General features: G+C 40.8%; 1 protein-coding gene across 1 annotated transcript in view; it reads left to right on the top strand.

Moving 5' to 3' along the window:
- Positions 1-20,499, top strand: part of PAPPA (pappalysin 1) — a 370,045-nt gene that overhangs the window by 142,361 nt on the left and 207,185 nt on the right. Inside the window, exon 7 of the mRNA XM_044306571.1 lies at positions 7,464-7,959. Within this exon, the coding sequence (XP_044162506.1) occupies positions 7,464-7,959 (496 nt within the window). The remainder of the gene's footprint in view (positions 1-7,463; positions 7,960-20,499) is intronic.

Genomic DNA, 20,499 nt, shown 5'->3' with positions numbered 1-20,499 from the left:
CTCATAGAGATTAAGTTAGTTTGACATGACCGATCCCTCATGAAGCCATGCTGATATGACATTATTTGCTTATTTTCATTGAGGTGCTCCAGGATAGCATCTCATAGAAAACCTTCAAAAAGTTTACCTACGACGGATGTTAAACTTACCGGGCTATAGTTTCTGGGCTCTGTTTTTGGATCCTTTTTTAATAATGGCACCACATTTCCTGTGGCAACACTCCCTGTCAGTATAGAATACTTAAATATCAGAAATAAGGGTCTGACTATGACATTACCTAATTCTCTTAGGATACGGGGGTGTATGCCATCTGATTCTGGTGATTTGTCTATTTCAATCTTTTTGAGTAGCCGCTGTACTTTTTCCTGGGTCAGTGTCATGGCTGAGGATGGGGGAAACCCTCAACTGTGCGATGTCAATAGGATAAGGGTAGCTTCTTGGCCAGGACGACAGGATCAGGGAGCAGGTCACCTCCTAGTGTGTCCCTAATTCTGACCCTGACTCCTAACCGTATCAGCCAACCCAGATGGTAGGAGGGCTCATACTCCTGAACCTAGGGTCCCTACTAGCCCTCAGAAAATCCCTGGACTAGGAGCAAGGTAAGACGACCTGTTCCTCCTAGACACGGACGAACAGAAGTCTCACTGGTCAAGGAGCAAGGAGAGGGGAAACATATACAGCATATGGATATGGCAGGGGAGTTAAACCAGTACCACACCTACCTGCCACAGACACGCTGACTGGAACCCATGCACAAGTACTGATGTCCACGCAAACATTAAGGACACAGCACACACACAACTCACACAGGTATCCAGGACACCCATAGCTGCAAACAACATAGAGAGCATAAAAACATCTTCTTAACATCATACATATATTTTATGACCACAAGAGTGGCCCTCACTGGGTAGATGGCATATAAGACCAGGAGGATGACTCCAGCCTAGAGCATGGCTGGAGTACCCCTCAGCTACAAGCATACAGCAGGAGCTAAATAGCCCAAGCAGCCACACCCACACACACATACTAGGAAAGGAGTTAACCCTTCCAACACCAGACAAGGTAAGTGTCACTTAAAGGGGAAATGCACACACAACTAAATCCTGTGCACACTAAACATAGAAAGTGAACACATACAAACACACGTTGAAGATGCAACCGCATGCCTTGACAGCGAGCCGCCTAGCAACCAGCTCAGGCTGCTACACTGCCAACAAACATCATGTTGCCAGCGGCAACCACACGTGAGACAACATACTAACTGCCCTCACCTGCGGTAGACAACAAGCAGACCGCTGACAACTGCATGCGACCCAAAGAGTCATGACCAGACACAGTCTTGACAGTCAGACAGGGCACTTTTAATGGGGAATTTGCTTTTACATTCTGCATTTTATCTGACAGTTTATTTTTTTCAGTGAATACAGTGGAGTAAAAAATATTTAGTAGCTTTGCTTTCTCCTCATCGCTCTCTGCAACTTCCCCCTCATCACTCTGTAAAGGGCTGACACCTTCAGATTTATACTTTTTACCATTTATATAATTGAAGAACATTTTAGGGTTAGTTTTGCTCTCTTTCGCAATTAATCTCTCGGTCTCTAGTTTGGCCGCTTGTTTTTTAGTGATTTAAATGCTTTTTGTCATTTATTGCTTTCTTTACAGTTCTATTTATCCACATTGGTTTTTTTCTTGTTCCTTAACCTTTTATTCCCATAAGGTATGTACCTCTCACAATTAGATTTTAGGATGCTTCTAAAAATATCCCATTTTGAGACTGTTTCTTTTTATTTTTGAGTACTTTTTCCCAGTTCGTTAGGCCTATGGCCTCTCTTAGTTGGCAAAATTTTGCTTTTTTGAAGTTTGGCATTTTTGTTCCTCCCTGAAGAGACACTATTTTGATGATAATTAAAAGGTTATTACTTTATGGACACTATTTCCCAGGTTGTTCTGTCAGGTCTATTGGGTAATACTAAGTCCAGTATGGCCACCCCTCTAGTCGAGTCCTGAACCAGTTGGGAGAAGTAATTGTCTTTGGTTATTGCAAAGAACCTGTTTCCTTTATGAGATATACAAGTTTCAGTTTCCCAGTCTATATCTGGGTAGCTGAAGTCCCCCATAATAACCACCTCATTATGATTTGCCGCCTCGTCTATCTCGTTTAGTAGTAGATTTTCTGTGGACTCTGGTATATTAGGTGGTTTATAATAAACCTATTGGTAATTTATCATTGTTTTTGCCTCCATGTATTTCTACCCACAGTGACTCTACATGTTCATGTCCCTCACTTATATCTTCACGGAGTGTGGGCTTTAGACAAGACATTACATAAAGGCAGTCCCCTTCCCCTCTCCGGTTTTGGGGAACCTTTCTAAACAGACTGTAACCCTGTACATTAACCGCCCAGTCATAGCTATTATCTAGCCATGTCTCAGTTAATCCCACTATGTCATAGTCCTCCTCACACATCACTAATTGCAGTTCCCCAGTTTTATTAGTCAGGCTTCTGGCATTAGCATACAGACAGTTAAGAGGTTTATGTATATTTTTTACCCTACACCTTTCCTTCTGAACTGTTCTAGTCCCTTCTTCCATTCTTCCCCCAGTTCCATTACCTTGCCCCAGGTCTCTATCTGCACTATCTTCCCATCCTATATCATAATTACCCCCCCCCCCCGCCCCCCAGTCCCTAGTTTAAACAATCCTCCATCCTTCGAAACCCAATGGTTTTGCTTGTGATTCCTATTAAATGGAGCAGGTGTTTCAGGTTGCCTGACCTTTGTGCCTGGCACTTGACACCTTGTACTTAAGATTTCAGAATAGTTCCGGAAAATGGTTGAATTGGAGGCTAAACAATTTTCCAGAGTTCATATGTAATTTATTTGCGTCATAGTGTTTTTCCAGTATTTTACAATATTTGCTTACATTTGAGTACTAAACATTTATGCGTACAATCCATAACACTTTTGGTCTATCTATCTATCCATCTATCTATCTATCTCCTATCTCCATTTTTGCATTTTGTTTTCCTAATATTTGTTGATATTTGAGTACTAAACATTTATGTGTACAAACCTAACTACAGTTTCCACGTACAGATTATCATGTAATTTAGGAAAAATGTCTGCAATATTAAAATTTTCTGTTTGATGAAGGGAAGCAGTCAATGTCTGAGACATGCTTTTTCCTCATATTTATACAGCTGATATTTTGCTTGTCTGAAATATGTGCTGCTGAGGAATGAATGAGAGTAGTGTATATCGATGAAGACAAGTAACTTGCCTAATAACAAGATTTGTGTGTTCTAGCTGCTAAATAGTGGAAATGAATAGCAAGTATAGATGTTGAAAGTTTTGAACTTTGGCTTCAGATGACAAACTATAGGGAGATCTATTTCATATTTTATTAAATATTTTGTGTTTCAGGTCAGATTCTATCACATAGGATGCAAGTGATAATGGTAGAGAGAAAGGGTTAGCTATGTGTTTATTTGGCAGTTCTGGATTTTTTTTTTTTTATTAAAGAACCTCTAGGGCAGTGTTTCCCAACCAGTGTGCCTCCAGCTGTTGCAAAACTACAACTCCCAGCATGCCCGGACAGCCTTTGGCTGTGCAGGCATTCTGGGAGTTGTAGTTTTGCAACACCTGGAGGCACACTGGTTGGGAAACACTGCTCTAGGGCATCATGTAATGCCCCTGTACTGCACTACTTTATGGATATAGTCTACCCTAGGAGCATTACTTTTAGGAGGGAATATCTCCATAATATGCATCAGATGTAGTATGGCACAGTTGGTTTTGTCTGATCCATAACAGAAAACAATGCATACAGCAGGGGCGTTGCTAGGGTCTCAAAAGATCCGGGGCCCAAGCCCCAATGAATATTGTCCAATTCTCAAAGTCAACCATTCGCCCCCCCAACCTCTCTCCCTACAAACATTAGCACTTAAGACATTTTACTGTACTTGCTATACAGCTATACAGCAGCACGTGTCTTTCACATCCAGTGCCTCCCAGGTGACTTCTCCTCTGATGTAGATCTTCTCTGTCATCATCTTCTCCATTCAGTCCGGTCAACATCTTAGCTTCCTCACTTTTCTCTACCCCCCAAATACTATCCTGAAAAAAAAAATTGTGCCCCCATAGAAATAGTACTCCTCATAGTCCCAACAATAGTAATTCCCTTCTAGAATGCCCTCATTAGTAATACTGCCCCTTACAGTGCCCCCAACAGTGATAGTGCTCCCCAAGAGTGCCTCCATTGGTAAAAGAGCCCCCCGGTATTAATAATATCCTTACAGAGCCCCTAGTAGAAATAAGGCCCCCCTATTGTTATCCCAGTGGTAATAAAGCTCTCTACAGACCCCTTCAGTATTAATAAGGCCCCCCATAATGCTCTTAATAGAAATTATGTGGATCTATAAGTCCCTCCTATAGAGCCCCCAGTAGTTATAAGAACGCCTAATGTCCCCTGAATTTAAAATGTCCCAACAGTGCCCCCAGTATTTTTAATACCCCCTACTGTTATAATGCTCACCCTGACATGCCCCAGTATTTATATCGCCCCCTACTGTTATAATACACATACAGTGCCCCCAGAATTTATATTGCCCCCTACTGTTATAATGCTCGCCTTGAAGCGCCCCCCAGTATTTATAATGCCCCCTGCAGTGCTCCCTGTAGTTATATTCCTCAGTTTACTGTCCTCAGAAATTATAATTCTTCAGCCCCTCCACCATACAGTCCCTTGGAAATAATGTCATTTCCCTCCTCCAATATACAGTCCCATGTAAATAAAACTCCTCTCTATCTACAGCCCCATCCAAAATACAGTCCCACATAAATAACATTACCCCTTCCCCAGAAACCTCAACATACAGTCCCATGTAAATAAAATCACCCCTTAAAGGGAGTCTGTCATCAGAATTTAGACCTATAACCTAAACATATGGTGAGGTCCCTACTAATACACAGAATCCTAAAGTGACCTTATCAAATGCACCTGTGGCTCTATAATCATATAAAACAGGTTTATATAACCTGTCATTCACGTCACAAATGTGTCCAAGGGGACGTCTCATGATGCAGGGTGCCCGGCTGCAGCAATCTCCTTTCGGTGCCCAGCGCCGCCTTCTGAATTTAAATTGCCGCCCTCCCTTTCATTAGAGCCGCCTACCTCAGTTCATCGCCGCCTCTCTAACGTCCGCTCTCCTCAGCCAGATCCCGTGCGTGCGCACTAGGTAGAACCTGAGGAGAGCGGACGATTTCAGAGGCGGCGCTGACGTTAGAGAGGCGGCGATGACGTGAGGTAGGCGGCTCTAATGAAAGGGAGGGCGGCGATTTCAATTCAGAAGGCGGTGCTGGGCACCGAAAGGAGATGGCTGCAGCCGGGCACCCTGCATCATGAGACGGCCCCTTGGACACATTTGTGACGTGAGTGACAGGTTATATAAACCTGTTTTATATGATTATAGAGCCACAGGCGCATTTGATAAGGTCACTTTAGGATTTAGTGTATTAGTAGGAACCTCACCATATGTTTAGGTTATAGGCCTAAATTCTGATGACAGAATCCCTTTAATATTCAGTCCCATGTAAATAACATCACTCCACCCCACTGTCCCACGTAAATAACTTCAGCCCTAACATACAGTCCCAGTTAAATAACTACAACTCCCAACATTGCTCTGCCTCTCACACTGAGTAATCTACCCCTTCACTTACCTCTCCTCATGTAGCAGACCTCACCACAGCTTCTTCCCAGGTCTTCTCTTCACTGCTGAGCAGTCCTCTCCTGCACTGGTCACATGATGGTGACATCATCCCAGGTCCTTTTCAGCTACTGCATTTAGAACTGATTATATGGACTGTGATGTCATCACAGGTCCTTCAGCTCTTGCAGTGCATTAGATTCAATTGTATTGCTGTCCTGAGCATGGCAATACAGTTGGATCTATCTGGCAGGCAGCACATTTGGGGCCTGGGACAAAACATCAGGGGCCCAGGCCCCGAATTTTTTAACCTACCAATGCCCCTGGCATACAGAGAGGTCACATACACATCCATGGATGCTGTATTATGTCTATATACAACTTAGGCTACTTTTACACTAGCGTTTTCTTTGGATCTGTCATGGATCTGCAAAAACTCTTCAGTTGTATTATGTCTTCTATAGCCATGACAGGTCCGTCTTGAACACCATTGAAAGTCAATGGGGGACGGATCTGTTTTCAATTGTGCCAGATTGTGTCAGAGAAATTGCATCCATCCCCATTGACTTACATCGTGTGCCGTTGGTTGCAAGCAGTGTTTTGGTGTCCGCCTCCAGAGCGGGATAGTGACTGAACGGAGGCAAATTGATGCATTCTGAGCTGATCCTTTTCCATCAGAATGCATTAGGGCAAAACTGATCCGTTTTGGACCGCTTGTGAGAGCCCTGAATGGATCTCACAAACGGAAAACCAAAACACTAGTGTGAAAGTAGCCTTAGACTCTGCATGGTGATGTAGTACAGTTTGTGCCTGATCTGACCTAATAATGAAAATAATTGCACAGAGTAGATGTCACACACATATTAAAGTATTACAGGTTAAAGTGTAAACATCATTATCAGAAAAAAAAAACACAGATGGTTTCTCATCTGCCTTTTCAGACAATTTTTTTTTCCTACTGGTAATTTTTGTATGTAAAGGGTGAGCCAAAAGTAGCACAACACCCTTTTATTTCAGAAATGAAAGGGAAAATGAAATCTGAATACCCCAGCAAGTAAGGGTGAGGGGGGGCTATCTTTTAGGCTATTTCCGGAGCATGGCCGCCATTGGTTGTTGGATTGGATACAATTTTTCTATTGGGTAGGGGGTCATGAAGTGTATCAAATAAGAGCAAAATGTTCTCAGAAATCAAATGCAGCAATGAGATTTGCAATATCTCTTGTGCTTCAACACAGAAAGTGTTCCCTGTGATGCACAGCTACAGTATCTGACACGTTCAATGTGTTGTCCCTGGTGCTGAACAGAACTTTGAAATTTGAAGTTTTGAACTTTCTATGTTGATAACTTTTGAAGGACTAGCCCCACCTCTCAGTGCACCAAATACATTATTTGCATAAATAATAAAAAAGATATATTTTTTTATCAGGAATGCTGCAGCCCATTTTCAAAAGACATTTATCATTTTAATCAGCAGGATCAACCCTATCAGACAGTATGCCTGGTTTAATTTGGTTGATCCTGCTGACAGGCGCTCTTCAATTGTTTTATACAGATTTTTGAGAACACTAAAACAGATCATTAATCCAGGGATTTATTCTTATTCTCATTGTTTGCATCATAGAAGATTGTTGTATGCCTTTCTCTGGATGAATATACCACATTCAATTACTGACCATGCAGCTATGCAATGTACAGTATTTCAAAATGTTACTTTTCTGTTTTGAAGTGATTTAAATGATTTTATGTACTTCAGGACGCCCTGATGTGGAGCAGCCATGTGAAACAAGTGTCCGGACATGGAGCCCTGGAGCAAATGACAACTCTGTCCCTCCTGTTTGTAATGAGCCTCATGGATGTTATCTGCAGCTGGAGTTTACATACCCAGTGGTTCCACAGACTCTAACAATTTGGGTGACATTTGTAACTACAGACTTATACACATATGGAGCAGAGGTGGAAGTCAAACTTCTCTATGTCAATGGAGAGAATTCATCACTAGGCATTCAAAGTATCTTTTGTGATGTTCCTCTGACCATCCAGTTAGACCACGTTAAAGTTGAGGTATATGCCATTCAGATCTACACCAAGGATAACCAAATGGAGATTGATGGTGCTATGATCACCTCGGTGCCTGACTGTCCATTGTGTGCAGACTGCAAGCCAATTCACTACAACGTTCTTCGAGACCCACCTTTTCCACCTGGTACGTCTACTTTGACCTCCAGCCTTCAGAGAAGGTACATAGACAGGTAGGTGTTGGTTTACAAAAAGCCAAGGGAATTGAGTGTTATGAGTAAGATAAACTTTGCACTTGCTAACGGAAGATATACAGTACTATACATGTAATGTGTGTTTACAGCACCACTGGCAGCATGTATTGTGACAAATATTCGGGCACATGGTATACAGTATGTATTTGTAAAAAAGCAGCACTAAGGTGAGTGTGCATGTCTATAGGGTGTTGAGATGCTGGTAAATAGATTAGGTTTTGATCTGAGCATTTTACCATGTGAAATTTTGTATTTTTATCAAATAATAACAACATAATAATCAGATCAATGGCCTGAGGAAATGAACACAGGATAGACTCACTTCTTCACATGTATTTGCATAAATCAATAGTACTAATGAATCTAAGAAACTTTGTAATATATGTCATTACAGAAAATGACTTTTTTCCACTTATCAGCTTATCAACTTTTTTCCCCTTCTAAAGTAACATTCTCTGAAGTGAAGAGATGGATTTTCATCTTACCAAAGGTTTAGATTACATGTTGGCCAATGACGACTTTGGAGAATGTAGGGAGAAGACAGCTAAATTTCCATCTTGAGACAGGGAATGTTAGCTTGGGAAGTAAGGAAACAGATGGTAAGTTAAGAGAGACATTTTTCTCTGATAAGATATATTACAGAGTTTTTTATATTTATCTGTATTGTTGACTTATGCAAAACTGTGTGAAAAGTTAGTGACCATTTAAAAGAAGAAAAATGGTAGATATATACGAGGGGTCTTCAAAAAGTTTCCACACATTTTAGTTGGAAACAGTGAGGTTGTGTCTGACAGTGTCCTGTGACTAGTCTGTCTTGCAAGCTGGCTGACCTTGCAGCTTAGTATAAGAGTTGTCACACTGTGGTGAAGATGGCTGTGAAACTTATAAATTGCACCAAAGAGGAACAGTGTTTTATCATGCATTTTTTGTGGACAGAAGGTGTGCTAGGAGCACAAATTCCTCTCTTCATGTTTTCTCAGTATGGGGATAAATTTCTCTCTCGTAGAGTGGTTAATGTGTGGATTGCAATGTTTGAAAAATGGCCATACTAGTTTGACAGATGAAGAGCGCTCTGGACATCCAGCTACAGTCATGACTACGAGGAATGAAGAGAGAACCTTGGAATGGATTTGTGAAAATATGCAAAAATGCATCTCATGTAGCTAAGAAATTCAAGACACGACTGCAGGCAGGAAAGTTGATGTAGACCGTGTTCTGGGACTCTCAAGGGTCTATTCTCGAAACTTTTCAGGAACATAAAACAACTGCCATAAGTGCAGGGTATTGTGACATGCTTCAGAGAGAATTGAAACCCACAATCTGCTCTGAAAGAAGAGAAAATCTGTCAAAAGGAATTGTGCCGTTGCACGACAATGTTTGCTCTACACTGCAGCCCACACATTGGAAACCCTTTGACAATTGAAGTGAGAGGTTATTGAACACCCAGCCTATAGTCCAGATTTTCTGCCATCTGATTTTCAGCTTATTTGAGTGTTCAAAGGGGAAATTTTTTAAGTGATGAGTATGTAAAAGCAGCAATGTTGAGTGCGCCCAACCAAAAACATTTTTTTCCTGATAGCATTAAAAGGTTTGAATAATGGTAGGAACAGTGCATCACAAAGCAAGGTGACTATGTAGAAAAGTAATATAAGTAGGCTTTGAAACTCTTAATAAATAGATTTTAAAAACAAAAGTGTGAAATCTTATTGAAGAACCCTCGTATATCATGTATGGATTTTATTAAGCCAACGTGTTCTTATGTTGAAGAGGCGATTAGGTATAAAATTCAGCTCATGACAGCTCATAAAAAAATATAAAAAATTGCTAACATGTGTGACCTACCATACACTGTGCAACCTACACAAGTACATTAGCAAATAGTCCCCAGTTGTAGATGTTCATTTCAAACCACCAACTTTTGGGGTTCTACTTACCTAAAATTACAGTGATCTTCCAAAATGCTTGAGAACCTGTTGTTTGTAGACATAATTTGAAGTTTTTAATGCTTTGCTCAAATTTGGTTAAAGAATCAATTTTTTTACAAAAACATATTCAGTACAACAGTGTGACATGCTGCCAAAATTCATATTGAATATCATGTTGTTCTATAATGCTGTCTCCCTACACACATCTTGAGATATGCTTAGCCAAGAGGAAAGGTAGGGAAGTTCACATCTTTACTGTCTTCTGTTCTTTCCCAGTAGAACTATTGTCAGCCCATCCTGGTGCCTCCTGCACATTTATATTCCTTTTGTTTTCATATTGAGCATTGATATATTTTATTAGATGCCACATTATTACTAGCAGTGTTATACCTCAGCCTCTGTCTTCCTTCAGTACTACAGAAAATATAAGCTAGATATAAGCTTAGAATCACCCTTACCGGGACAGTTATCTTGCTACTAGGCAGATTTAGGCTAGAAAGGCCACAGGGATAGATGTGATCATCTTAACGTAATGAGAAAAAAATCATAAATGATTCTGCATTGTCCAGATTGGCAGGTTAATAATGCCATGAGAAAAGAAAAATCCAAAAGTTTTCAAAAGATTTAAATGTATAAGTATGGGATTGAAATATGTTTATAGCTAAGCAGAAAATAACCAATAGGACTGAGATATTACAGAGGAGTATGGAATCTCCAGGTATTATACCTTTTTTATAGTAAGCTGATTTAAAAAACTGTAGAAGAATTCCACATAGATGCTTGGGCAGTGAAATCCCAAAAAGGCAATATAACATCACTAGTATAATCGAACATGTGCCGGGATGTTTCACGAACGCGTGTTCGCGATAAAATGTTCGATAATCGCGCGTTCCCGGCGGGCCCCATTCACTTTAATGGCAGGCGAACCTGAAAAACCTTCAGTTCCCACAAAAAATTCCCACAAAAAAATATGTATTTTAATCAGGGACCATTTTTATGCCTCTTAAAGGGAAACTCTCCAAAATGTGCCCTGCTGGAGCCTAAAAAATTATTTTAGGCCACGGGGGTACGGGGGCCCCAATAATTATGCATTTACCTGACAGAACAGAATAAGTAATTATGTGGCTGGAGGTATATTAGGCGGTCAGTGGATAACAATTTTACTGCAGGCCAGTGGAGTACAGGCCCCAAAAATATGCATTCACTAGACAGAAAAGAACAAGTAATTATGTGGCTGGAGGTATGGTAAACTTTAGGCATTCACCGGACAGGATGTGTGCTACGCACGGCACGTGTGTCATTTTGCACTGTTTCAGCGTGCTCAGCAGATTGGAACTGTAGTCGCACACCACTTTACCAGCTGTCAAATTGAGCGGTGTTAGCAATTGATCGACCTGTGACTACAGAGCTAAAAGCAGTGCAGGACCGGTGTGGCTCTTAGCTTCCAGGCACAACAGCCGCAGCACAGCATGGCAACGTCTCACCTGGCATGTTGAAAAGGTTCTGGGGAGCTTGGGGGGTGCAGCAGAAGAGGCGGTAGCAGTGGAAAAGGAGGAGTCAGCCGAGGAGAAGACCTTGCATTGCGTGTGCCAGTGGCCACAAAGTTTCTAAAGGCCTCTGAGTCCACCCGTTTATATGGCAGTAGTTGGCTGGCTAGCAGTTCTGTTAAGCCAGCACTCAGCCATTGGGCAAGAGGGTTATCCGGCGTCATCAACTTTTTACGCTCAAACATTTGGGCCATGGAAGCCTGCCTTCTGCCAGTTCTGACAGTGTTGCTCCCACTGGACTCGGTGATGGGAGGCCAGGTGCCTTCTTAAGGCGGTCATCCCTAGGTGAGTGTTGGGCTTACCACGACTTATGCGTTGACACCACAGGCTGCAGATGGCAACACTATTGTCAGCAGCTGACCGGTAAAAAAAAAGCCCACACTGCTGAGCCAAGATATTAGCGTGCATGGTGGATGGCTCGCTCCAGATACATTTGCAGTCTGCTTTTTGCCTCCTGTGCACTGTGAGTTCTGCCTGCTTCTCCTCCTTCTCCTCCTGATCTGCTGCTCCGTCTCTCCCTCTGAAATCCCCTCCTCTTGAGCACCAACGTGACATCCATCGACACGTCATCATCGTCACCTTCACCACTATTGACATTAGAGATATCGGAGTAGGCAGCAACAACGGGGACAACCCTCCCTGGGCTGATCTAATTACTGTTGTCAGACCGCTGGGGGGGGGGCCGTTGCTACCTCCTATTCCTCATCCGATGCCAAGAATGGCTGCTCATTAATACGGTCTGGGAATGGATGGGAAAATAATTCCTCTGACTCGAGTGGAGGGGCTCTGGTCGTGGTGGTGATGTCTTTGGGGGTGCACACAGCAGAGAGTGAGGAGGGGACAGATACAGAGGCTGAGGAGGGTGCAGAAGCGGAAGGCTGAGTGAACCACTCAACCAACTCTGGTGCATCCTTTGACGTAATCGCACACACCTTCTCTAACTTCCCACTTAGGTGCACCTGCTTGACCCCTACCACTCCTGCGGAATGGCCTGCCTCTTCCTCTGCCTGTCATTTTCAAAATGATCCTGTGCCAAAGTCCCTAGAGTAGAGCAGTATTTGTAGAAGCAGGTATATCGCAGGCCGCAATCTATATTTTGTAGAAGCAGGAATATTGCACCCCTCAATCAGTATTTTGTGGAAACAGGTATATCGCAACCGTTCGATCAGTATTTTGTGGAAGCCAGTGTATCGCAGGCCTCAATCAATATTTGTTGGAAGTACAAACCGGATTCCAAAAAAGTTGGGACACTATACAAATCGTGAATGAATACTGAATGCAATGATGTGGAGGTGCCAACTTCTAATATTTTATTCAGAATAGAACATAAATCACGGAACAAAAGTTTCAACTGAGAAAATGTACAATTTTAAGGGAAAAATATGTTGAATCAGAATTTCATGGTGTCAACAAATCCCCAAAAAGTTGGGACAAGGCCATTTTCACCACTGTGTGGCATCTCCCCTTCTTCTTACAACACTCAACAGACGTCTGGGGACCGAGGAGACCAGTTTCTCAAGTTTAGAAATAGGAATGCTCTCCCATTCTTGTCTAATACAGGCCTCTAACTGTTCAATCGTCTTGGACCTTCTTTGTTGCACCTTCCTCTTTATGATGCGCCAAATGTTCTCTATAGGTGAAAGATCTGGACTGCAGACTGGCCATTTCAGTACCCGGATCCTTCTCCTACGCAGCCATGATGTTGTGATTGATGCAGAATGTGGTCTGGCATTATCTTGTTGAAAAATGCAGGGTCTTCCCTGAAACAGATGACGTCTGGATGAGAGCATATGTTGTTCTAGAACCTGAATACATTTTTCTGCATTGATGGTGCCTTTCCAGACATGCAAGCTGCCCATGCCACACGCACTCATGCAACCCCATACCATCAGAGATGCAGGCTTCTGAACTGAGCGTTGATAACAACTTGGGTTGTCCTTGTCCTCTTTGGTCCAGGTGATATGGAATCCCAGATTTCCAAAAAGAACTTCGAATCGTGACTTGTCTGACCACAGAACAGTCTTCCATTTTGCCACACTCCATTTTAAATGATCCCTGGCCCAGTGAAAACGCCTGAGCTTGTGGATCTTGCTTAGAAATGGCTTCTTCTTTGCACTGTAGAGTTTCAGCTGGCAACGACGGATGGCACGGTGGATTGTGTTCACTGACAATGGTTTCTGGAAGTATTCCTGAACCCATTCTGTGATTTCCTTTAAAGTAGCATTCCTGTTTGTGATGCAGTGTTGTTTAAGGGCCCGGAGATCACGGGCATCCAGTATGGTTTTACGGCTTTGACCCTTACGCACAGAGATTGTTCCAGATTCTCTGAATCTTCAGATGATGTTATGCACAGCTGATGATGATAGATGCAAAGTCTTTGCAATTTTTCGCTGGGTAACACCTTTCTGATATTGCTCCACTATCTTTCTGCGCAACATTGTGCGAATTGGTGATCCTCTACCCATCTTGGCTTCTGAGAGACACTGCCACTCTGAGAAGCTCTTTTTATACCCAATCATGTTGCCAATTGACCTAATTAGTGTTAATTGGTCTTCCAGCTCTTCGTTATGCTCAAATTTACTTTTTCCAGCCTCTTATTGCTACTTGTCCCAACTTTTTTGGGTTTTGTTGACACTGTGAAAATTTGAATCAACGTATTTTTCCTTTAAAATGATACATTTACTCGGATTAAATGTTTGATCTGTCATCTACGTTCTATTACAAATAAAATATTGACATTTGCCATCTCCACATCATTGCATTCAGTTTTTATTCACGATTTGTAGTGTCCCAACTTTTTGGGAATCCGGTTTGTAGGTATATCGCACCCCTCAATCAGTATTTTATGGAAACAGGTATATAGAACACCTGAATCAATATTTGGTGGAAGCAGGTATATTGCACCCCTCAAACTGTTATTTGTGGAAGCTGGTGTATCGCAGGCCTCAATCAATATTTGGTGGAAGCAGGTATATCATACTGCTCAATCACTATTTTGTGGAAGCAGGTATATCAAACCCTTTAATCAGTATTTTGTGGAACCAGGTATATCAAACCCCTCAATTAGTATTTTGTGCAAGCAGGTATATAAAACCCGTTAATCAGTATTTTGTAGAAGCAGGTATATCCCACCCCTTAATCAGTATTTTGTGGAAACAGGCATATAGAACTCCTAAATCAATATTTGGTGGAAGTAGGTATATTGTACCCCTCAATCAGTATTATGCGGACGCAGGTATATCAAACCCTTTAATCAGTATTTTGTGGAAGCAGGTATATCGCACTGCTTAATCAGTATTTTGTGCAAGCAGGTATATCAAACCCCTTAATCAATATTTTGTGAAACCAGGTATATCACACCCCTCAATTAGTATTTTGTGGAACCAGCCATATCAAACCCCTTTCTCAATTTGTTTTGTGGAAGCAGGTATATCGCACCCCTCAATCAGTATTTTGTGGAAACAGGTATATAGAACCACTTATTCAATATTTGGTGGAAGCAAGTATATCACACCCCTCAATCAGTATTTTGTGGAAGCCGGTGTATCGCAGGCCTCAATCATTGTTTGTTGAACGCAGGTATATCGCACCCTTCAATCAGTATTTTATGGAAGCAGGTATATAGAACCCCTTATTCAGTATGAAGCAGGTATATAGCACCCTTCAATCAGTATTTTGTGGAAGCAGGTATATCAAACCCTTTAATCAGTATTTTGTGGAAGCAGGTATATCGTACTGCTCAATCAGTATATTGTGGAAGCAGGTATATCAAACCCTTTAATCAGTATTTTGTGGTACCAGGTATATCAAACCCCTGAATCAGCATTTTGTGGAACCAGGTATATCGCACCACTGTATCAGTATTTTGTGGAAGCAGGTATATCGCACCCCTCAATCTGTATTTTGTGGAAGCAGGCATATCAAACCCCTTAATCAGTATTTTGTGGAAGCAGGTATATCGCACCCATCGATCAGTATTTTGTGGAAGGCGGTGTATCGCAGGCCTCAATCACTATTTGTTGAACGCAGGTATATCACACCCCTCAATTAGTATTTTATAGAAGCAGGTATATAGAACCCCTTATTCAGTATTTTGTAGAAGCAGGTTATATTACACCCCTCAATCAGTTTTTTGGGGGGCAACAGGTATATCACACCAGTTGCAATTAGTTATTCCAATAGCGTTTGTCCCTCTATATAGCTGCGGTATTGCAGCAGAACCGCACACAACTGCTGTACAATACAATGCACTATAGTATACTTTCTATGTTAGAAAGTATATTATAAATATATCACACCCCTCAGTATATCACACCTATCTATAGCACACCTATACCAGTCCTTAAAAGGACTTTTGTGGCCCTATTAGCTAGCGTTTGGTGTCCCTAACAGTCTCTCCCTGCTCCACACAGCAACCTCTCCCTACACTGGCAAAACACAGAATGTAAAATGGCTGCCAGATCGGGTTCTGTTATAGGGTGGGGATGTGCTGAAACGTCTCAATTGGCTGTCCTGTCCCACTTAAAGGATGTGTCATGGTCGGCACAATGCAAAAGAATATGGCTCAGGCAAACATCGCCATATGTTCGCATGTTCGTCAAATTGCGAACAAGCAAAATTTGCCTCAAAACGATCGCCAAGCAAACCGCAAGGCCATCTCTAGATATCACTACTCCTTATTATCTTCAGCCACATAATTGATTTAATATGGAGCTTCCCAGCAGATATATCAGAATTCAGTACAGTAAATATAGAAAAGTATTTGAAAGGTAAAATAAATGTGGAGATGATTCTTTCTGCAGTACGTTGAAGTGTATGCTTTATGTATAGAATTTTATGTCTTGGATGTACATGGAGAGGAAGGTAGAAACCTTAAGTTTGTCTGTGGTGAAGGTAATTCCAGTCGAATAATGATTTTCATGTTTTTATGATTTCCAGAGAGTTAGATAGGATATTTTTCAAATTCTTTTAGAGGCCCCATGTACACAGCAGAGCTAGAGCTGTAGATACTCATATTACCACATAGTCTCCCGTAGAATTTCATACTGCTAGTCAAAAATAGCTCTTTAATACAGCACCTATTTATGTCATATTTATGTGGAATCCAACAGCAAAATAATTCATATGTAATCGAAGGCATACACAGGTATAGTCAAACTCCATAAAAGTCATAAGTTATTAGGTATTACAGCTCCATAAAGCTTTTACTGTAAGTTGTAGAGAGCCATAATATGCTTGTGTGCAGGACCCTCAGATTTCTGCATCTCTACAGCTCTTTCAAGTTATGGTAATAGAAAAAGTGATCTGGTGCATCTCTTTGGACTTGGAGAAGAGATTTTGACTGTATCCAACTTTCATTGATAGATTGTGATATTTTAAATTGTACCTGTACCTTAACCCCTTAGTGACCACCTGTACGTGTTTTTACGACGGTCACCAAGGGGCCTTAGGCTGGGCCGCCGCTTTTTTATGGCTGCCTAGTTTAACTGCTGCATGAGTCCCAGCTTTCACATGAGAGCAGCAGCCCTGCTCTAACAGCCCGGACCGGCAGGAGTGCCGATCATGCAAATGCGATCGCAGGGTGCCGATGTGTGAAGGCTTCCTGGGGTCTGATTTAGGCCCCAGACCAGCCTTGAGTCATTTCCAGCAGGCTGTGCCTCTCAATAAAAAAATTCCCATAAAAAATAAATTCACAAATTTTGCCAATATGTTTGGTATTGCTGCGTCCATAACCACCCAGACTACATAAATATCATGTAAATTATCCCTTACGGTGAACACCGTAAAAAAATATAAAAAAAGGACAGAATTGCTAATTCATTCTTAGTTGCCACTGAAAAAACTTAATAACAAGCGATCAAAAAGTGCCATTTACTCCAAAATGATACCATTGAAAAATCCAAGTTGTTCCCCAAAAATCAAGCCCGGACGCAATTCAATATAAAGAAAAATAAAAAAGTTATTGGTCTTGTGAAGTGGGAATGCAAAAAAGTTGTAAAACATAAAAAAAACTATATGTATTTGGTATCACTGTAATCGTACTGACCCAGAGAATAAAGATATTCTGTTATTTATACTGAAAAATGAACACCGTGAAATTTAAATTTATAAGGTAAAAACGCTGTGGCAGTATTGCTGTTTTTCCAATCTCCCTCCCAGAAAGAGTTAATACAAGTTAATCAGAAAGTTATGTGTACCCCAAAATTGTGCCATTAAAAATTACAACTTGTTCTTTATAAAACAAGCCCTCATAAAGCTATATAGACGGAAAAACTAAAAAGTTTTAGCTCTTGGAACACTACGATTAAAAAAATAGGAAGAAAAATGCTTGGTCAGTAAGGCCAAAAACAGGCTGGTCACTAAGGGGTTAAAGAAGATTTTGATATGTTATAGTGACATCTCAAAGGATTTAATTGGTGGGGGCCCAGTGTTGAGTCCCGCCTATTACTTAAATGAGGAGAAAGAGGTGCACTGCGTGCTCTCTCCTCACTGCTGAAAATGGGGTCAATAGAAAGTCTCCAGTAGCAAGGAGAGACGCCGTTTGAGCACCTATATCCTCATTTTAGTGATCGGCATTTGTCTCAGGACTTGGACTCCCACTGATCAATACCTTTTGCTAAGTCACTGTGACATGTGAAAAGAGTTTTCAGCGTGCAGGTACACTTTAAAGAACATACATGGTAATACTTTGGTATGAATTCAATCTTATCCTTTCGTCTCCCTAAGTAACATGTGGTAAATGTTATCCTATGGCAGATATGGTTCCCTGCACGCAATTTCTTGCAATTTCTAATTGTGGGGTTTTAGGGTATTCTTGGCTGGCAAAAGAGTTAAAACAGAGAATCCTCTTGTGAGGTTTGAATTATGAAGAATTCCTCAGAGATGACTTTAACCAAAGGAAAAAAAAAAATGCAGACGGCCCCCAATATTCTCGACATTCTTTCACCAGGCTTCAATACGTACAAACTTTTTTTTTTTTTTTTTGCAAATGAGTTTCAGACTTAAACTGAAGTTGAAGTAACAAAAATGACATTCCTTACAAATCAAACTCGGCAGCCCCCTTTATCTTTCTGAAATTTGAGTTTCAAACTCTAACCTAAATACTTTTGACTCGCATGCTCCTATTTCTCTTGAGTGATGTCATGAAATAACACAATTTTTTCTTATTACCTCGCCCCGTATAGTGTAGACCAGGGGTGCACGACTTTTTTATGGTTAGGGGCTGCCGTTTCACCATGTTTTATTTTAAAGGGCTGCAAAAAAATGATGATAGGCGATCGTTTGCTTCAGCCTATTACACAGGCCGATGTAAAGTAGACGGGGAGGAATGATCGCTACCACAGTCATTCCTCCCACATTCAGTTCCATGGATTATCGGCAGCACATTCCTGATTACACAGGGAGAGGTGCCGATGATAATCGTACATCTTTCATCCTGGTGAAATATGTAAATCACCCGACAAAGGAGTGATTGCTTGTTTATTGGCTGATCAGCGGCACGATTATACAGATCTGTTATCAGAAATGAGCCTTCTTATGAACAGTTTTTTTTAGTAATTGGCCCAAAAATACTGCAATGTAATAGGGATCATCCTGCCTCCTATTTATAAAGGAGCGCTTTCCTGTATTCAGAGGATGGTTCTCTTTGGTTATTACCACCTCTTGTCCCCCAATTATAGGTTATATCTGCCTCACTGGTGCCCTGCAAAAACCAGTAAGCACTTACCCTTACTAGCAGGGAAACAGCTTATTGGTTAACCCTTTAATGACTAGGTTTAAAAGACCTTAATGACCACTTTTTTGTAATTGCCTGTGGTTTAAACGGTTGTAACTTTTTTATTTGTTGGACGAACAAAATCAAAATCATTTTGTGACTTTTTTTTACATGACACATATGGCTTTTTTTATATATTTTTTTATTTGGGAAAACTGTACAAAACCCTTTTAAAAATACATTTGTTTTCAAACTATAGCTCCTTATTTTTTAACTATGCAAACTGACATGAAAAATTATTAAAATGAGTTTATTTTAAGCCACTTGTTTAAATATGTAATATGTATGGTTTAATGTGCACAGGCTGATATTGGCAATGGCTTTGGTTGGCATTTGGGGTTTATTTTTGCATTTTAATATTTTTTTTTTTAATAATTTGTACTTTTTTATATATATATATATATTTGGTACATAATATTCCTCCCAATATGTAATTAAAAGACCCCTGGGGGACACTGACACATACTCAGATTACTGATTAGTTGGCAAATATAGACGTTTGGGGAATGTATCAAAAGCCTTGCTGCAATTTTTTGGCTTTCAAAAGTCACAATTTGCACAGATAGTTGCAAACTGTGCAAAAATATTTGGCTTTTTACACTGTGCTTGCCAAAACTTGAAAAAGTTGGCTTGGTTTACCCAAGAAGCATGATTATTAATGGTACAAATTTAGACACAAATTTACTTCAAAGATTTCATTTTTCGACTTTCGAATACTTTAAAATGTGTCACGTTTTTAAAAAGCATGCTTTGTCTAATAACTCTCTTTAGTGATAATTCTTTTAGACAGTAATTCATAATTAATATCTTAAATATCAAATTTCAATGTCAATTCTTTGTATATGGTTTTCTAGACTCTACTAGATGCATCATTTTTCATGTTCTTCGGGAATGGTATTTCAGAACAGGTTTACAGTACTGCTCAGTATAATCTACCAAATTGCAGCACCCTTTAGATTTTATTGCATCCAGGAATGCATGATAGATGGCCAATGCAATCCTGTAGCATGAATATGTCAAATAACCTGCAAGATTGGCCTGCTGAGCAGTGAAAATACAGCATGATGTCACCACTACATCTGGATACGCGCCCATTGTCATTAGAATACAAGTAGAAAATATTCAGCAATGATTCTGCTGAGACTGCAAAGCTCAGTAACATTCCAGGAGTGACGTTACAGTGCAGCAGTCAGTAAATCCAAGCGTAGATATTTTTATGGACTCTTTCACAAGGTTCATGTAGTCTATTTCTGTATACAAAAACACAATTTTT

Source organism: Bufo gargarizans, chromosome 9 (genome assembly GCF_014858855.1).
Source record: "Bufo gargarizans isolate SCDJY-AF-19 chromosome 9, ASM1485885v1, whole genome shotgun sequence".
Taxonomy (NCBI): domain Eukaryota; kingdom Metazoa; phylum Chordata; class Amphibia; order Anura; family Bufonidae; genus Bufo; species Bufo gargarizans.
Note: the sequence above shows the minus strand (reverse complement) of the source record. Positions and strands in the feature narration are given on the sequence as shown.